Here is a 21,435-nt window from a genome sequence, read left to right on the forward strand (position 1 = left end):
AGAGGGTTTACTGTATATTGCGTTTTATAAATCCATTGTAATAAATTTAGTTATCAGTGATAATATGGCAGATTTCTTGAGAAATTTTGCACTTTTATCTGGGTTGGTACCTAAATGATAGCAGTTATTCTAGCTATTTAGATATCATTTATTGTACTTCTGATAAAAAGCTGGAAGGGGAGTCATTTTAGTAAATTGTTGTATTGATATTAGTTCCTGAGATTGAAGAAGTATCACAGAATAAATTACAGGTAATCCTTTATTTCAGTGTAATTAAAAATACTATGGTAAATGAACTAATCAGTAAACTTTACAAAGACATAGCCTTCAAATATTGAAAAGTATTTATAACTAAAATTTTTAGATTTTTTTAATACATTATTGAGCTTGTATAGCCTTATTCTTTTTTTTTTTTTTTTTTTTAACAAAAGGACATGTTTTCAGACATAGTTTGGTAGCAGTACTATACTGCTACCAACTAAAATTTGAGTCGAACATTGAGCCTCTAATTCTTTCTTATGTTTCTTTATTGATATGGAGCAAAAATTACTTTAAATTTCATAAATCAGAAATTTTTTACACAAACCCTTTTTTTTTTTTCTTTTTTTTTTTTTTAACAGAACAGCTATCTAAAGCTCATTGTGAATCAAGACAAAATCAACAAGAACTAGATAGTTTAAAAAGTAGGTATACTGCATTAGTTAAAAATAAAAGTTTATTTATTTAAGAAATTAATCATGGAAACCTTAAAGATATTTCTTTTGCAAATTTAGAATCTATTCTTCCTTTACATATATATAAGCTTATATAAGCACTGATTTTAAACTGTTCTTCAGTATTTTTACAGAAAAATATAATACAGTTAGGCTTTGTTTAGCAGAATTTCATTATAGCACAGTTGGCATCTCAGGATAGTCTTATTTATTTATGTAAATCAAATGTAAATGGACAAGGACTAATTTCACCAAAGGAAGAAAAATAGATAATAGAATAAGTGACAAACAAACCTCAGGCGGCAGAAAAACTTTAAAAAGGAATGCTTTTCAAAACCAGCCTGTGCATGTGATAGCTTGACCTCCCTTGCACAAACTATAATTAAACCAAACTATAGATTAACATATTTGCTTTGGTTCTCCCTGCCACTTCACGCTGAAAGAAGTTGCAGTAAATATAAGCTTAGAACATATAAGTGTATGTAATATTATTGCATCCGTACAATTTTGTAGAAATTTTTCTATGGATAGCATTATGATATTACCTACATCATAACATAACAGACATCTTGAAGCCTACCTGCTGCCCTTCCTCCAGCCAGAAATTATATACTGGTACCGAAAATTTTTAACAAATTTTCAGTGCCAGCCATCTCATTCTGTTTTAGGACCTTCTTAAAAAAAAAAATGCACGACCACCGGGTCAGTGGAGTTTACAGTAAATCATCAATACAAGTGTTAATTGCATTTAACAGTGCACGTGCACTGTTAAAAGCTCAAAAAGCACGTGCTGCTGTACTCATGCCCTTGACCACTTGGCTATGTCAGTTCCACTTGGATAATTTTATAACTAAATTCCTGAAAAACTAGAGATTGAATGTCTTGTGCTTCTAGATTACAGCTCCTCTTATACAATGGTATGGTCAAAACAAGAACTATACAATGACAAATAATCCAGCCCTCTGGCTCTCCATTGTTCCCCCATTATTTGTTGACCGATTTGTGCCGTTAGAGTTGACAGTGACTGGCTGGACTATGGTTGGAATTGATCGCTTTTTTTATTTCCACTATTCATTTAGATATACATTTGATGCCAACACAGCCACTGATGGCTGTGTTGGCATATTTTAGGTGTATCAGTAGTCATACAATCCTGTTAAATGAATACAAAATAAAAGCATTCTGTTATAGCATCCACAGCAGCTTTAACTGTAAAGGACTCATAATCATGTAGTTTTTGTTAAAAAAAAAAAAAAGAGAGAGAGAGAGAAAGAAATTGCTAGAGTTGTGGATTAATTCTATACATTCCGATGTGCACAGAAATTGAAAAAGAGCTTATTAATAATGGCTTTGCTAAGGGGCAAAGAAATCATTAATAATAAAGCTCTTTCTCGGTTTGAATGTGTAGAAGAGTAGAAATTTTTCTGAAACATTTAATGCAAGTTCAGATTTGTTTCAAAATTTTAAACATCACACAGGTATTCATGATGACATATAATTGACTAACCAGCACTGATGAAGAAGCAATTGTAAAGTGTCCAGATGAATTTAAGGCAGTTAGTGTAAATGAAGTCTTCCAGCTGAGCTTGTTTTATTTGAATGTGTAGAAAAAGAGAGTAGCAATTCTTCTGAAACATTTAATGGAAATTCAGGTTGTTTTCAAAATTTTAAACACCATTCAGATTTTGTCATATAATTGACTACCTAGCAAGCACTGAAGAAGACAAAATTGTAAAGTTTTCAGATGGATTTAAGGCAGTTATTGTAAATGGCGTCTTTCAGCTGAGCTTGTTTTCAATGTGAACAAGATTAGGCTTAGGAAAAGAATGCTATCACAAACCTTTAGTTTGTGCGGATGCAATTAAAAGAATATATTTTTCAATATGCAAAGAAGTAAATGATTTCTGCTTATATATCATTCAGAAACACCACAAGCAATGAATGAATTTTCAGTTACAATTTACCTATTTAGATATTGAATGAAATGGGAATTCCATAGATTTTTATTGATTGGTTTATGAGTTCAGGTGGCTGTTTTGTTATGTGAATTTAAAGGTTTAAACCAAAAGCATTATTGCTACAACGAGAGCTGTTCAATAAAGAATGGTCATACTTTTTCATGAATAACTGTACTGCTTGCTGTTTCTAGCTGAGCTGTGGGCTTTAGGACCAAACCAAGCTGCATCACACAGCAAATGCAGTTTACTCAAGTGCATGATCACTTGAGTGAACTCGCCAGTCAGTCAACTTTATGCTTGTATAACAATGGATGTGACATGTGAAGAACAGTATGCTATTCTCAAATTTTGTTTTCATCTCAAGAAAACATCAGCTGAAGCATATGAAATGTTAAAAGAGGCTTATGGTGAATCTACACCTCCATGTAGCACAGCTCGCAGGTGGTTTAGAATGTTTAAAGATGGATGTGATTCAATTATTCAATGCGAGATATCACGTTGTTCATACTGTCACAAGTACTTAGCCAGCATTAATGTCAAATGCGTTCCTCATCTGACCTTGCACCTTGCAATATTTTTTATTTCCAGAGTTAAAGAAGGAGCTGCAAGGAAAACATTTGCAGTCATTAGAAGAAGTTGTAAAGACATTAGAGGCGATTCTCAAATGCATATCAAAAAATGGCTTCCTCCATGTTTCTGAAGAATGGCAGAAATGTTGGCAGAGTAAGTGCATTTCTTCAAATGGAGATTACTTTGAAAAGTACCATCAAAATATGGCCGATTAATTAAGATATGTTGTGAAAAAACATTCACTGTTGATACCCCCCCCCCCCCAAATGCCATATCCTTCCTTCAGCTTGTGGACCAGGTATGATTGCGTAGAGTTCTAAGGTGAGCCTTTAATCGGCTCTCTGAAAGTCATAACAGAAAATCAATGTTTGATTTAGAGGTCGAGGAAGAAGTAAGTTGGTTGCTTGGGTGACGTTTGTTTTGAAGTTCCCAGTCAAGGCTGGTGCTAGCATTTGTGGTGCCTGAGGCAAAACCTTGTAATGGTGCCTAATTCACATCATATCTTAACATGCATGTATATGCAGTAGTGCATCTAGCAGCACCCTAATTTAGGTGGCTCCTGTGGCAGTTGCTTCACTTGCACACTTCTAGTGCTGGTCCTGTTCCTAGTCATTTGCAAGGATTCAGTCAACATGATATTGCTTAGAAAACAAAAATAATTATTGCCTTGCTGGCCAAAGATATGGGAATTAGCACTGTTGATAACAGAAACGTGCAAGAGCTGAATTTCCATGGGACAAAATGGAGATAAAGAGCTAATGAAACAGTCCAAAATCATGAAATTCTGAGGAAGTCACAGAAGCAGATTCCCACAAGAAAAAATTTGGCTGAATGGTTGGACCAAATCATTGGACAAGTTACCAAAAGTGATCCTGATTTTTCGAGTGCAGCTGCAATGTGCTTGGTGTTTTAGAAATTCCATCCTGTTACAAGAAATTCTTTTGTCACATTGTGCCAAAGGTCATGACCGGCTGTGACTAAGCCTAACTATGAATCTACGTGATCCAAAATCCCATTCAGTACACCTTAATTTTAATCTCCATCTCTGTTAATTTAAAGTAGAAGCTGTGCCAGAGTAGGACAGACAAACCAGCTTGCACTAAAACAATTTATTGTTAGTGTTGCTTCTCTTTAAAATTGTATTTATTTAAATTAGTAATAATAATTAACATTAAGTTAATATTAATTAACTAACATTTTATTCAGTAATGTTCATGCACATTTGTACATATTTTGTTACATGATTTTAAAGTAGAGCAAATCGTGCTGTTGTGGACTGGTCCATTTTTAAGTACATGTTATCAGCTCTCTTAGTGCACAGAGCTCACTGATAACATCCATTGTACCAAACAAGACTTTACTGTACAGTTACTTCATTTTCTAATTTTTCTTATAAACAATTCACACTGGTATTGAAACCCACAAGATATACAAAAAATAATAATAGTATAATAATCACCTAATTTATCATAATATTTTTCAGCAAAGAATGCATTTTGAATTTGAAAATTTAAAAAAATAAAAATAAACTTCAAAACCATTGAACAGTTTTCTGGCTAAAAGTTGTTAATACCATCACTTCTTTTAAAAAAATCACATCCTGAACCCTCCCATAACACCTTATTTATTTTATGTGCACAGTTTTTTTTTTTTTTTTTTTTCCTTCTCCTGCACAATGTATGATGATGGTAGATTTGAAATTGAATTTTAACTTTCATTTCTCTGAACATTTTCAGATTTATAGATTCTTAAATATACATGATATTCCATACTTTAAAAAAAAAAAAAAAATTTAAATACACTAAAGCACATATCACTGATCACTTTTGTTCTTAGGAAGATGAATTTAAGGAATATGCTATAAATTTAAACTGATGTGCTACCAATGTTTGTTGTTTTTAAGTGTGAGTAGTATGGTAAACTTTAAAATGTACCAATGTTAAAGCATGTTATTACATGTAATTTCCTTATTTAGTATTAGAAGGCAGAATGGTGCAAGGAAGCAAAGCTTATGTTGTATCTGCTCTTAATAAATAAAAATTAAATAAAATGTGATCCTAGTTTTATATTTTATCCTCGTGGCCAGCCATGAAATGTTGACACATTTGTTATTGTTTCACAATTACAAATTTATTAAATCTGTCACAGTAATATGATTTGTGAAGACCTTCATCCTTAAGAAATACTCAAGCATGAAAAACATGTTCAACAGTTGCCTTTGAGTTCTTGCACTGCTTGAAAATGATGCACCAGATTGGTAAAAACCCTGCAGGAAACATTCTCATTGTATCTGCAAGGTTCCACAAGTCTTCTGAATTGAATCATGTTTTACATGATTCAATTCAGAAGAATATTAATCAGCTGTAAATCATTTTTCTGATTTACTGCTGATGTGTAAAGACCTCATTCATGGTGTACCCCCATAAAAAATAATTACATGGATTTATAATGTGGTGGGCTTTGAACACAGAACAATATTTCAGTGTGCTCAGAAATGACATTTTGTTTATTGAGAAATGACAGTGTGTATGCTGAGAAATAACAGTGTGACGTCATTAAACATGACATTACACTTTCTCATCCTTGCGTAGATGGAGGAAACCCTGATGCTGTCAGACAACTAACACACTTTACACGTGTCCCATCCTTGCAGGATGGGACAGTGCCACACACTAGCAGAATTGTATTGGACTTTTTCCAGAAGATATTACAGGGCTTCATAATTTCACATAGATTTCCTCAAGTGCACTTTTGTGGCCCATTCATGATCACCCTGCAGCTCTGATTTAAACCATGTTGTTACTTCTTGTGAGGATGTGTCAAGAATAAGGGCTTCAAACATCAGCTGCAAGACATAGTGCACCTCAGAGGATGAATGAGGCGCCTCCGTAGCCAGGTGGGAAGGAGCAGCAGTGCGTAGCACACGCTTCTTGATTAGACCGGGGTTCGAGCCCGTCACCACCAAATACGGAGGATGCGGAAAGGTTAAGGAATGACCACCGCATATCCTGGAGCAATATGGCCTTAGTTGCTAATGCTCCTAAAAACCAAACAACAACATCAGAGGATGAATTGTGGGATTGTGTGGCTCTGTTAACCAGGATCTTTGTTATCCACCAAATGATGCACTAGATTTGTTAGCAATACAGTGCAGGAACTCAAACTGGGCCATATTTTCTAAGTACCAGAATGTCAGTAAATTATATTATTGTGACAGATTTAATAATGTTGTAATTTTAAAACATTAACGAAATGTGACATTTCATGACTGACCCTATATTTTAAATCAACTTAAAACTGTGATTTTATGAGTCTAGATGAGCTTCAGTTAAGAATACACACACACACACACACTTCCAAGTGAAAAACTTTAATCTTTTCTTTAAATTCTTAATTTCTTTGCTAATCTTAATTTGTTTCTCTCTAAACTATTAGGTAGCAAGGTGGGGCTCCCATATCCTCTTTCTCTTTTTTTGCTTTCAAACCTTCCATCACTTGAATTAATGCAATGGTAATTCCCCATGGCTATAAAAATACCCATTGAGAATTACTGCTTACCCTTTGAAGAAGGTATATGAAAGCATTTATCTTGCTTCAGGTTGGCCATCCATCTCCTTGTCTCTTCAAGAAGAAAGTCTTTCTTTTCATGCCTGAAAATAAAAAAAAATAAAAAAAAGTAAAAAAGGGTTCTCAACTCACTACAGCACTTCAGTTTCAAGATACAAAGTCAGTCCCTGAACTTTTTTGATTACTTCTTAGCACATTTGAACTGACTACTCTGTGGATGTAGTGTAGTTGTCAGTTTAAACATAATCTATATGTTGTGTTTGCCATATTAATGAAAGGCATAGGTGTAGGTGCATTTCTGATATTTTGCCCTTGGGCACACTGAAAACCTAGGTACTGCTGACTGACTTGTGTTGCTGATCTTTCCTTATGTAGTGTTTACTTAAATATAAATATGGCTTAGTGTTTTCCATTTTGTTTTGGCTGCACTCACAGTTTTCTGGAAAAGAGGATATGAAACATTCAGCTCTTTTGGGGCTTATTTATTCTCTGTGTACATTTTCTAAATTAAATCATTTCCTTTACTTATTGTGGTACAAGTGTTTCCCTCATTCACCATAATTTCACCCCATAATGTATAGAAGCTTATATTAAACATTCAGAAATGTTAAATACAAGCCATAATTTCACCCTATAATGTATAGAAGCTTATATTAAACATTCTGAAATGTCAGTTAAGGAAGTTTGCATTGGAGGAGTGGAGTGCTTTAAAGTCACCAAACCTTATCATGTGTAAGCAGGTGTGACTGTGTACTAACTATGTTTATGTTGCCATTTTGATCAGCTACATTAGAATTGACAGTTTATGGACATTAGTATTTGCTTCCCTTTATGCCATATAATTTAAGAAGAAAGGAAAGACATCCTGCAACACAGCCTCTGCAGTGTGTTACAGGATGTCCTGTGGTAGTGCTACCTGTGCATTGTAATGCCCACACATTGTCAGGTGGATGGTCATAGCATCAAATGGCCTTTTTCAGTAGGTTGCAAGCATGCTCAATTGGGTTGAGATTAGTTGAGTTAGGCAGCCATGGGAAGATGGAGAATTCATTGCCATGTTCCTGAAACCAGTTGGGCCTTGGCATGGCATGTTTTCTTGTCAATAGATGCTGGAGTTGTCTTAATATACCTTCATCATGAAAGAGTATACTTGGTCAGCAATGATGAAAGGTAGGCGTTCTCAATGAGCCATTGGGCGCCTTCATAGCCAGGTGGGAAGGAGCAGCAGCGCGTAGCACACGCTTCTTGATTAGACCGGGGTTCGAGCCCGTCACCACCAAATACGGAGGATGCAGAAAGGTCAGGAAATGACCACCGCATATCCCGGAGCAATATGGCCTTAGTTGCTAATGCTCCTAAAAACCAAACAACAACAACAACAACATCAATGAGCCATTGATTAGCAGTGATCAGAAGACACAGGATATGCCACAAAAACAGTCCCCAGGTCACAATACCACCTCCAGCCTGCTGAACACCAACAATGCATCCAGGTTCTATGGCCTCATGTTGCTTTCTTAAAATGTAGACATGCTCATCAGCATGATAGAGTTGGGAACAGGATTCAACAGACCAGGAAACAGATTTCCATATGTCATTGGTCCAGTATTGGTTCTGATATCCCCATGAAGGGTGCAGTTTCATGTGTATTGCAGTGAGCATGGGTATCCATGATTGCCATCAACTGCCCATAGTGTGTACCAGCTAATGTCTGGCACATTGCCCATGTGGATGTGTCTTGCTATTTCTACATTGTACTGGGTGGTTAGCTGGGCCACTGTCCTGTCATCGGTGTGTTACGAGACAAGACACAACACTCATCATGGGCATCAACCACACCTGGTTGTCCCACTTGTGACTATTGACTGGTGGTCCACTGTTGAGATAGTCATAGTAGACTTGTGGCAGCACAGAATCGGAGCACTTAACCAGTTTGGCTGCTGTCAAGATACTGGCACCTGCACATCTTGCCCCTAATTTTCTGATTAATAACTAATCCCCTTAACAACTTTCTGATTAAAATCTAGTATGTCTATGTTCTCTTTCTGTGGAAAGCCTAAACTAGGACTGGCAATCTTTTCTTGTTCATTGTGTTTCTTAAAAATGTCTTAATTCTTTTGAGGGGAGACAAGTGCCATTCTGCTTCAGCTTTCATTGTGTAATTAACACTTATTTATTTTATCTGTTAAAAAAAATCAAAATTAAAATCTTCTCAATGCCTTTAAGATGCTTTTCTGCATTTGAAATAGACAAATCATTTAGCTTTTCAGTTTTTTAAGAGATTTGCAAAATCACTCAGTGAGATGACTTAAGTTTAGAAAACAGGCCTTGCGCATCAGGTCGCACATCATCCAAGTTTCTTGTGACAAACGACTAACTGGTTAAAATGAATTTATTAAAATAAATAAATGATATATACATAAGATAAAAGCATTAAAATACAATAAGATAAAAGTGTTAAAATATAACAAAATAAAAGCGTTAAAATACATAGAATCTTTCAAGATGTGGCGCACTATGGCCATAGTTGCCGATGCGCCCAATAAATTCCGAAACAAACAAACAAACAATCTTTCAAGATGAAGTGTCTCTTCATCAGCTAGTCGGTGAATGGTGTACTTCAGTATATATTGATGGTTACAATAGCAAAAGTCAGCTGGGCATGATCATGTATCACGAGTCTGGTGTCGGTAGAACAGATTTACATACATGTGATGACTGCCAGTGCTCATCTCACTGCAATACATTCATAGTACTATTATTGGTAACTATGTGCAGGATTTCAATATCCCGTCGGGGATCAAGATTGTGTTGCTCAACCCAATAATGCTCGGCGACTGCAGAGCGTTCAAAATTAGTGGTTTGCAGAGCCACCTCATGCTCAGAAACCCGGTCTTTCGGCCTTCTACCAGACTCACCTACATAACATCCCCCACAATCCGGACCCGTAATGTGGTATACAGAACCACTCCGTAGGAAAGGAGGAACAGGTGTTTTCACCTTAGAAATAATAGACTATAATTTCCTCCCCGGAAGTTGCACACATCGTATACAATGGGGATGCAAAACTAGTTCCTTTTTTGGATGTGTTAGTCCAACGCATGGATTCGCATTTCGTAACTTCCGTTTTTAGGAAGCCAATGTGCGCAGACCAATTTACCAATTATGGGTCTGTGCATGCCCCTGGTCATTTGCGTAGCACTGCTTGCACTTTATTCTCTCATGCTTGGACGCACTCTGGTTCGACTGGTGACAGAAATCTCCAATTAGAAATTGGAAATTTCTAAAATTAGGGCAGAGCTTTCAAATTGCGGCTATCCACCTCATGTTCTAGATAGATGTGAGCTTCAGGCTCATGAATTTATTATGCAATCTTACCCTCCTTGCATCAATGAATTTATCTCTACTGCCTACATCTCCTATTATCCAGGCGTATTGGGAACGTCTTGTTAGGATTTTGCGTCTCCATCATATACAATGTGTGCAACTTCCAGGGAGGAAATTAGTCTATTAAGGTAAAAACACCTGTCCTCCTTTCCTACTGAGTGGTTCCGTATACCGCATTACGTGTCCAGATTGTGGGGGGTGTTATGTAGGCAAGTCTGGTAGAAGATTGAAAGACTGGGTTTCTGAGCATGAGGCGGTTCTGCGAACTGCTAATTTTGAACACTCCGCAGTCGCTGAACATAATAGGGTTGAGCAGCACAATCTTGATTCCCGACGAGATATTGAAATCGTTGACTATTCACATGATTACTGCCAGCACTCATGGCTTGAAGCACTGCACATAGCTACCAATAATAGTACTATGAATTGCACGAGGGGAGTGCAATTACACCCTGCACTTACACCCTATTATAGAATGTACTGTATTGCAGTGCGATGTTCTTTTCTGTTCTACCGACACCAGACTCGTGATACATGATAATTCCAGCTGACTTTGGCTATTGTAACCATCAATATATACTGAAGTACACCATTCATCGATTAGTTGATGAAGTAGCACTTCATCTCGAAAGCATCTATGTATTTTAACACTTTTATCTTATTTTATCTCTGTTTTATCTTAGGTATATATCATTTATTTATTTTAATAAATTTATTTTAACCAGTTAGTCAGTCGTCGCAAGAAACTTGGATGATGACTTAAGATATTTTCTTGTCAAATACAAAAACCTAAAAAGAAAAAAGGAAAGAAAAAAAAAAAAAGCTGCTCATTTCTGAAAATCTCTATGCCTAATATGTTTACTTCTTTATCTTCCATAAATATAATTTTCCCTTTACTGTTCTTTTAAGAACAATTCTTTTTTTCATTAATGTATATGTATATATTTTATTTACAGTATGCAGTAAATATTACTCTACATATACTTACATATGCACAATCTTAAGACCAGACTTCTGTTCTTTTTACTCTGTATAACCTTTGTAAAATATTGCTTTATTTAAAGAATTTTATTTTGTTTTTGGTAATAAATAAATAAATAATGCAAGAGTTTATGATAAAATATTTTATCATAATCTGACAAATGTCTTTTCTTCCTTGTATACATGTTTTAAATTCTTTTTGAATAATTTTGAACTGTACATCTAAATCTGAAAATAAAATTTTTCTTTCTGCCATTTTTTTTTTTTTTTTTTTATTAGCAAATGTACAAGCATTAACAGCACAGCTGAAGTTAAAAAATGATGACAATAACAAAAATATCTCAGAACTTAAAAGTCTCCAACTGGAATGTGGCAGTCTCAGGGCCAGGATATTATCATTAGAAGCTGAACTTCAAAAGTATGTATGACATTTCAGTGTTTTTATTTTGATCATTTAAGTAACTAGATTCACTTTTCAAATTTTTTTTCTGGAAAGTGGAATAAAATATTATTTTATAATATTTTATTTCATAATTTTATAATTATTATTTCATAATTATTTTATAATTTTTATTTTGAAAGTGGAATAAAATATTATTTTATAATATTTTATTTCACTTCAAACTTAAATATTTGAGCTTTCCCCTTATTAACAGCTGATTTTGGAATCAACAGTTCACATGCACATGGTTTGACTTAGCACATTATGGCCTTAGTTGCTAATGCACATGGAGCTTGTCTCGCTGACTTTGATATGCTTCAAGAAAATGTCTTGATTTTATCGTAATTTCTGCTGACCTGCTTGTATGTACAGAAATCTGTCTTTTGTTTACTGATCCAGTTTCCAGCAATGTTTGTAGCCAATGTTTTATCTTAATAGTTGATGATGACTTTCTATATTTACTTCTATAGTGTTGCTTAACAGTGGTGGTGATTTTGTTTCAGCCAAATAAATAATACATGGGGTCTTCTCAATTAGAGTACTTCAGTCATATCTGGGAAGGAAACTAAAAATTAGTAATTAATATTATGAAATTTGATAACATTCTACATTCAGAAGTTAAATTTGCAAACATCTGTCATCATTTGTTGTGGGATTATTAAAGATATTGGTTCATTTTTCGTGGAAACCCTGTACATCAAATATTGCATATCTGGTTAAACCCTCATTATTCTTCACTCGGTGGTATAGTCACCTGTAATACTTGCACTTTTCTTTGTACTCTGTTGCATTATTTTAATGAATATTCTGTATTTCATCTTGGAACTGAGCCTGGGTGGTTACAAATGTTCCAGAAGCAAGGCTATATTGTCTAGGTATTTGGTTCGCAATAACTCAGAATTGAGCTATTTTTATTTATCATTTTTTTCACAATAACTAGCAAGTAGTCTTTTTGGCAATTTAACTTATTTTCTTAAAAATTACAATTAAAATCAGAGTTAAGACTAAGTTCTTTAGTGTAAACTGAGCATTTCAAATTTAAAAAATTAAAAAATATTAAGATCAACATAAATCAGTTCTAATTTCATAGGGTAAAGTCGGGCTGTTTGATCACAGCCCGACTTTTACAGGTAAAAGATGCAGAGGAAAAAATCACAGGATGGCAGTTAGGTGGCTGCATTGTTAAATTTACTGAATAAAACAAAAGTTGGCTATACAAATAATATGCAAAATTAAACTGCCTTAGCTTTTTAAATAGTAGCTGGACTTTTCCTGTACTACTACAGCATGTTTGGCAACAGCATATCTAATTTTCGATATTGGACAAATCCATATTGAGGGGGGTCTGCTATACTCAAGTCCCATAATATTTCTACTGTTTGGGAATTACAACATATATCCATTATAAATCAATTTTCAAATAGGGCATACTTAAATTTTCACTTAATATGCCATAACATGCATATTTTTATTATCCTAAAAATTTATTTACACTCTTATACCAATTAATTCATACACCTTGTATGAATGTAATGTGTGTAATTTTCATTATACCTCTTTTGTGAAGTGCCTGTCTGGCAACCCGAAGGTCGCGGGTTCGAATCCCGCCTCGGGCTTGGATCAAAGTACTGCAAAAACCTTGGGAGGTGCATTATGGCCACAGAAGCCGATGCACCAACAACTACCAAAAAAAAAAAAAAAAAACCCTCTTTTGTGGACAGACTGAAAAAAAACAGGATATACAAAAAGCACAAGTAGTAGTAGTATCGTGTGATGCAAGAAAGCAAGTGCATGAGCTTATGCAACATCAGCCAAAAAAAAAAAAAAATTACAAAACAATTCTAAATGTTTGTCCAGCTCCTTAAATTTATTTAACCTATCAACTTCCACAACAGATGGAAGTTTGTTCCAGCAATTAACCACCTACTGGCTAAAGGCAAATTTACTCACATCTATTCTACGTCTGTCTTTCCTTAATTTGAATTTATGCCCCCTTAGGTTTGTAATCTGAACAAGTGGAAGAATCCCATCAGAATTCAGTATGCTCAACCCATTCAAGGCCTTATACACCTCAGTCAGATCACCTCGCAGGTGCCTAGTCTCCAGCCACTGCAATTTGCAGAACTTAAGCCTCTCTTGGTAAGAGGATCCCTTCATTCCCCTCACCAATCTTGTTGCCCTTCTCTGTACACCCTAAAATGAGTCCTCCAGACCTGTATACAGTACTCAAGGCATGGCCTGACCATTGCTATATACAGAGGGATAATCACCTCCTTTTCCCTTCTAGCAAAATTCCTATATATCATTGACAAAACCCCATGACCTGCCCTGGAAGCCTGTCTGCATTGCTCAGAAAACTTTGTAACTGACTGCACAATTACTCCCAGGTCTTTTTCATTTTCTACCACCTTAAGTGTAGTACCACACAGTTGGTACGTTTCTCTGGGGCTACTTCTACCAATATGCAGTACTTTGCATTTGTCAAGGTTAAACTTCAGTTGTCACTTCTCAGCTCATCTGCCCAAATTTTCTAGATCCTGTTGCAGTAGCACACTGACCTTTGTATCATCTGCAAACTTCGACATTAAGCCTGATATACCTTCATCAATATCATTGATAAATAAGTTTTTGCTATCTGTATCTGATTCCCCCCCCCCCCCCAACTTTTTTTTTTCTTATGCTTTATATCAAGTTTTTTAGGACTTCAAGTTGCAATTCACATGCTTTTTTTTTTTTATTAAACACAGCTCTGTGATGCCTAAATATTTTGTACAGTTTGTTCTCCTGTTTTTGAGTCAGTTTATGATGTATGTGGCAACATCAAACTTTGCAAATTTTTACTCATTATTAATTTCATAATTAAAATGAATTGAAATCTATTAAAAAAGCAGTCATGCCATAGCAACCTTGTACTTGTTCAAGAAGAGATTTACATATATATAAAATATATATAAATAAATTTTTATCATGAAAAGCAATATCCTATTTCCAAAAAACTATATACTTGGTTAAACTTTTAATATTGAAAGAAAAGTTTTGGTAACACTTTCTCTTAGCTCAACATCTGAGCTGTTTTATCATTGAATAATTACCACTAAAAGCACAAGAATATTTAATCACTCCTACTCAAATGTATGGACAGCCTGGAAAAGAAGGTTATACAAAAACCACAATTTCCTGTTGTGTACATCTGATTTCCTTCCCCCATTATTTTCTAACTTTATCATGCTTATATAATCTTGTAATGCATTAGAAACTGAGAATAGTATAAATATTTTACTATTTTTGTTTATTTTATGTTCTGCTTGCTTTTGGATATATTAACGAAATGGTTAAGAACTGTATAGATATTTGATTAAATCATTATTACTTAGGCACAAGTCCAAGAATATAAAATTAGAAGCTGATCACCTAAGGTTACAGGACACATGTAGAGAACTAGAAACAGTTAAGTTTGAATTAGAAAACAGAAGTGGAGATTATTGGAAAGATAAATTAGCTAGGCTGAGGAAAGCAGCAGATGACACTCAGAAATTGGTAAGTTTTGCTTTTCTTATTTGTTGTGTGTCCTTTCAATAAAACTATTGTACAAAGAATTTTGTAGGAACATTTTCCCGCTTTATATTTGGATATGTACTTCTACACAAGCAGAAATATTTTATAAGCCCACAAAAAAAAAAAAAAAACACACAAAGCAAAAAAAAAAAAAAAAATAGGCAAGGAGAACCCTGTCTAACGACTTCAGAGTGGATTCTCCAAGTTCCAGTTTTCTAATCTAATCTTTTTATCCTATATATTAATGGCCTTCTCTTGTTGACTGAAATCCTATTTCTACCTTACAGTTTGTAATATATTACATTCAGGATGACTTGAGTAGGCTGCAAGAAAAGTGGCAGCTACATTTTAATGCAGCAGAATGCAAGGTCTTACTTACAATTGGGGAATAGCAATCCCAAAATAAATAAAGCACTTGATAGAGTTGGATTAAAAACAATAGAGGAAGAAAGGGATCTGGGAGTTATAAAACAGGCAGATATGAAGTTTTCTGAGCAGTGTAAACAGGCAGCCAGGAAAGCCGATGGTGTCCTATCAGTGATTTATCCTGTAGATTTATCCTGTGTATGAAGGTCATAGTCCCACTATATAAGGCAATTGTAAGACCACATTTGGAATATTGTGTTCAAGTATAGATTGACAGTATAGATTGACAGTAGCCACTGGCAGAGGTGAAAGAGATTCTTACACTGCTTCTATTAGAATGAGCAGAAGCCTGAAAAACAAGATGCATGGTATTTCAGAGACTGCTGGGAGCCATTACGGTACAAGTAAACACATGGGTTGTGTTAGGGTAGCTAAGAATAGAAACAGGTGCAGGTATACTTGCGTGTACACCAATGCTAGGAGTTTAGTAAATAAATTTGATGAATTTGAGGTATTGCTCAAAACATCGAAGGCAGATATTGTTGGGATATCAGAGACGTGGTGTCACACAGATATAAGGGATGCAGAACTGCAATTTGGGGAGTACAACATCTACAGAAAGGATAGACAGGATAGGAAGGGAGGAGGGGTTATGCTATTAGTTAAGAAACACATAAAAATCAAGGAAGTGAAGCCAGTCGACATCGCTGGACAGTGCGGTGTGGAGTCAGTTTGGTGTGACATAAACATTGGGAGATCAAAATTGAGAGTAGGAGTGTGCTATAGGCTTAATGACTCTGATGAGTATAATAAGGAACTGTACAGGGAAATAGAGTGGGCCAGTAAATCAGAGTGTCTTATAATGGGAGATTTTAATTTCCCAGATATTGACTGGAATTTGGGGGCTGGTTACTCACACACTAGCAGGACTTTTGTGGATTTATTGGATGATTGTTTTCTACATCAGCATGTTCGGGAGGCAACTAGAGGGAGTAATACTCTTGATTTGATTATCAGCAGTGATTCTTCATGCATTAAGAATCTGCAGATAAATGAACCACTAGGTGGCAGTGATCACAGTGTGCTGAAGTGGGATTTACTCAAAGAGGTAACTACCCTTAGGGGTAAAGGGAAGGGTTATTGCTTCCGTAAAGGCGACTACGATGGACTGAGACAGTATTTAAATTCTATACAGTGGGACCAACTGTTAATGTAACATCACCAAGTTTGTTGATGATGTTACAACAAATTCAAAATGGGAAGCATTCAAAGAACTTATCTTGGAAGCTACTAGGCTTTACATACCAACTAAGAAATATTGTTCAAGGTTTAGGCCAAAATGGATGTCAGATGAACTAATGAGGCATATGGCAGAGAAGAAAAATGCATGGGATACATACAAATTAACATATGACACAGAAGCCTATGATAGATACAAGTTGATATGCAACCAAGTTACAAAGGAGGTTAGGCAGGCGAAGGCAGATTACGAGAAATCCTTGGCAGGGGATGCAAAGAAAAACAGCAAAGAGTTCTTTACTTATGTAAACGCTAGAAGGAAGGGGATGAATCAGATTGGTCCACTTGATATTGATGGGTCAAGTGTTGATGATCCTGCTCAGGTAGCTAACAAACTAAATGAATATTTTGCATCGACATTCACACATGAGGAGTTATTCAGCGAGGGGAATGCCAGAGGTGTATTCAACTCTAGCAGTAAGCTACAGAATCTTGAAATAACTGGGAGTAAAGTGGAGGAGAAACTGTTGAAGATAAACACAAGAAAGGCACCCGGGGTGGATGGGATCTATCCAGTTATATTAAAGGAGGTAGCAAAGGAAGTAAGCAAACCCTTAGCCATAATTATGAGAGCTTCCTTGGACTCAGGGGAGGTACCCATAGACTGGAAATGTGCAAATGTGACCCCAATTCACAAAGGAGGATCAAAGGCTGACACAAGTAATTATAGACCTGTGAGCTTAACTTCTGATCCAGGAAAATTAATGGAGGCACTGGTTAAAGAAGCACTGCAGGATCATTTAGACAAGACTTCAGTTATAGCTCAGACACAGCATGGTTTTGTTAAGGGGAAGTCTTGCCTGACCAACTTGATTGGATACTATGATGCAGTCACAAAAGAACTGGATGCAGGGAATAACTTTGATATTATATACTTGGATCTTAGAAAGGCTTTTGATACTGTTGCACATGGAAGACTGCTACACAAATTGGAGCAGTGTGACATTGGAGGCAAATTGCTGCTATGGATAAAGGGGTGGTTGAGGGGGAGAAGACAGAGAGTGGTAATCAATGGACACTGCTCATCGTGGACTGATGTTATTAGTGGAGTCCCTCAGGGCTCAGTGTTGGGTCCATTATTGTTTTCTGTATTTATAAATGATATTGATGATGGTATATCGGGCTTAATGTCCAAGTTTGCAGACGATACAAAGGTTGGCAGGGTTGTCAAGGACACTACTGACACTATGCTGCTGCAACAGGATCTGGAAAGGTTGAGCAGATGGGCTGAGAGGTGGCAAATGAAGTTTAACATTGACAAATGTAAAGTACTACACATGGGAAACAGCAACCCCAGAGCAACGTATCAACTCTGTGGTACTACACTGACAGTGGTAGAGAATGAAAGGGACTTGGGGATGGTTGTGCAGGCAGATATGAAGTTCTCTGAGCAGTGCAGACGGGCTGCAAGAGTAGCTCATGGAGTATTGTCAATGATATACAGGAATTTTTCCAGCAGGGATAAGGAGGTGATTATTCCATTGTATAAGGCGATGGTCAGGCCACACCTAGAGTACTGTATACAGGTCTGGAGGCCTCATTTCAAGAAGGATGTAGAGCTGCTGGAACGAGTACAGAGAAGGGCAACAAGATTAGTGAATGGAACAAAGGGGTGCTCTTACGAAGAAAGGCTTAAGTTTTGCAAATTACAGTGTCTGGAGACTAGGCACCAGCGAGGTGATCTGATAGAGGTGTATAAAGCCTTGAATGGTTTAAGCATGCTCAATGCTGATGGGATTCTTCCTCTAGCTCTGGAAAATCACCTGAGAGGGCATAAATTCAAATTGAGGAAAGACAGATGTAGGATAGACGTGCGGAAATTTGCCTTTAGCCAGCGGGCGGTTGGTTGGTGGAACAGACTTCCATCCCTTGTGGTGGAGGTTGATAGCCTAAATAAGTTTAAGGCTCAGCTGGACATGTATTTTGAACGAATAGAGGGGTGAAGTGGAAGTGGGTTTTTTTTTTTTTTTTTTGGGCTGATGCTGCATAAGCTTGCTTTCTTGCATCAAATGCCTCTGCTAATGCTAAGTATGGAGATCTCATCTGATAAAAGACATTGCACTTCTTGGAGAGGTCCAAGGATTGTTAACTCGCCTGGTGAGATCTGCAAAAGGGTGACCATATCAGGAAAGACTGAGCATGGGGGGCCACACAGCTTGGTAACTAGGCACATTAGAGGTGACCTGAATGAGGTTTATAAGGCTCTGAGAGGGGGTTAGTAAAATAAATGAAAGCAGAATTTTTACTGTTATAGTGAATTCCGGGACATAAATTCAAATTACAGAAGAGGTTTAGACTAAATTGTAGGAAGTTTTCTTTTAGCCTGTGTGCCGCTGATTGCTGGAACAGGTTGCCTTTGCAGTCAACAGTTTGAATAAATTCAAAGGTCAACTGGATAGTTGTTACCTATGTGAGGGGAAACAAATAATTTGTTTCCCCTCACATAGGTAACATATATATAGTATATATATATGTTACCTATGTGTAGGTAACATATATATAAAACATACTATATATATGGTATATATAATAAACATATACAGTAAACCCCCGCTATTCGCGGTCGCTGATTTAATATAAAATGAAATCTAAAAAAATGTGAATTTTTAAGCGCCGTGAACCGCCATAAAAAAACATGGGCGTGACTAAAATTATCTTTCCCGGTCAAAAGAGCGCTCAGTGGGTGGGGGAGAGGGGTGACAAAATCGCGAGCGTGGATGTTTCTCGCTAATCCTTGTTCAGTATGTATTATGCGCTTGTCATGGAAGGTTTCGTCATTTGCTTTTAATTTATATTCTTATAAATTGAATAAATTTATCAATTTATAAATTGATATTAGCATTAGCAGAGGCATATGATGCAAGAAAGCAAGCTTATTCAGCATCAGCCAAAAAAAAAAAAAAAAAAAACCCACTCCCATTTCACCCCTCCGTTCGTTCGAAATACCTGTCCAGTTGAGCTTTAAATTTGTTTAGGCTATCAACTTCAACAACAAGTGATGGAAGTCGGTTCCACCAACCAACCACCCGCTGGCCAAAGGCAAATTTCCGCACATCTATCCGACATCCGTCCTTCCTCAATTTGAATTTATGCCCTCTGAGGTGATTATTCTGAGAAAGATGAAGAATCCCATTGGCATTGAGCATGCTCAAACCATTCAAAGCCTTATACACCTCTATCAGATCACCTCGCCGGTGCCTAGTCTCCAAACTCTGTAATTTGCAAAACTTAAGCCTTTCTTCGTAAGAGCAACCCTTTGTTCCATTTACTAATCTTGTTGCCCTTCTCTGTACCCGTTCCAGCAGCTCTACATCCTTCTTGAAATGAGGCCTCCAGACCTGTATACAGTACTCAAGATGTGGCCTTACCATTGCCTTATACAAGGGAATAATCACCTCCTTATCCCTGCTAGAAAAATTCCTGTATATCATTGACAAGACACCATGAGCTACTCTTGCAGCTCGTCTGCACTGCTCAGAGAACTTCATATCTGCCTGCACAACCATCCCCAAGTCCCTTTCATTCTCTACCACTGTCAGTGTAGTACCACAGAGTTGATACGTTGCTCTGGGGTTGCTGTTTCCCATGTGTAGTACTTTACATTTGTCAATGTTAAACTTCATTTGCCACCTCTCAGCCCATCTGCTCAACCTTTCCAGATCCTGTTGCAGCAGCATAGTGTCAGTAGTGTCCTTGACAACCCTGCCAACCTTTGTATCGTCTGCAAACTTGGACATTAAGCCCGATATACCATCATCAATATCATTTATAAATACAGAAAACAATAATGGACCCAACACTGAGCCCTGAGGGACTCCACTAATAACATTAGTCCACGTTGAGCAGTGTCCATTGATTACCACTCTCTGTCTTCTGCCACTCAACCATCCCCTTATCCATAGCAGCAATTTGCCTCCAATGCCACACTGCTCCAATTTGTGCAGCAGTCTTCCATGTGCAACAGTATCAAAAGCCTTTCTAAGATCCAAATATATAATATCAAAGTTATTCCCTGCATCCAGTTCTTTTGTGACTACATCATAGTATCCAATCAAATTGGTCAGGCAAGACCTGCCCTTAACAAAACCATGCTGCGTCTGAGCTATAACTGAATTCTTGTCTAGATGATCCTGCAGTGCTTCTTTAACCAGTACCTCCATTAATTTGCCTGGAACAGAAGTTAAACTAACAGGTCTATAATTACTTGTGTCAGCCTTTGATCCTCCTTTGTGAATTGGGGTCACATTTGCACATCTCCAGTCTATGGGTACCTCCCCTGAGTCCAAAGAAGCTCTCATAATTATGGCTAGGGTTTTGCATACTTCCTTTGCTGCCTCCTTTAATATAACTGGATAGATCCCATCCACCCCAGGTGCCTTTTTTATGTTTATCCTCAACAATCTCTCCTCCACTTTCCTCTCAGTTATTACAAAATCATCCAGCTCACTGCCAATGTTTACTTTACCTACATCATTCTCCTTCCTGAATAACTCCTCATGCGTGAATGTAGATGCAAAATACTCGTTTAGATTGTTAGCCACCTGAGCAGGATCCTCAACTGTTGAACCATCAATATCCAGTGGACCAATCTGATTCA

General features: G+C 36.6%; 1 protein-coding gene across 3 annotated transcripts in view; it reads left to right on the forward strand.

The window, feature by feature from the left end:
* Positions 1–21,435, forward strand: part of LOC150086307 (uncharacterized) — a 230,060-nt gene that overhangs the window by 199,581 nt on the left and 9,044 nt on the right. For 2 of the 3 annotated variants that reach the window (XM_090374462.1, XM_090374463.1), the window contains 3 exons: positions 621–683; positions 11,456–11,594; positions 14,993–15,155. In XM_090374462.1, coding sequence (XP_090230588.1) covers positions 621–683; positions 11,456–11,594; positions 14,993–15,155 — 365 coding nt within the window. The remainder of the gene's footprint in view (positions 1–620; positions 684–11,455; positions 11,595–14,992; positions 15,156–21,435) is intronic. The other variant, XM_090374464.1, reaches the window with a different exon arrangement.

Source organism: Mastigoproctus giganteus, chromosome 5 (assembly GCF_048544385.1).
Source record: "Mastigoproctus giganteus isolate SK-2022 chromosome 5, ASM4854438v1, whole genome shotgun sequence".
NCBI classification, from domain to species: Eukaryota; Metazoa; Arthropoda; class Arachnida; order Uropygi; family Thelyphonidae; genus Mastigoproctus; species Mastigoproctus giganteus.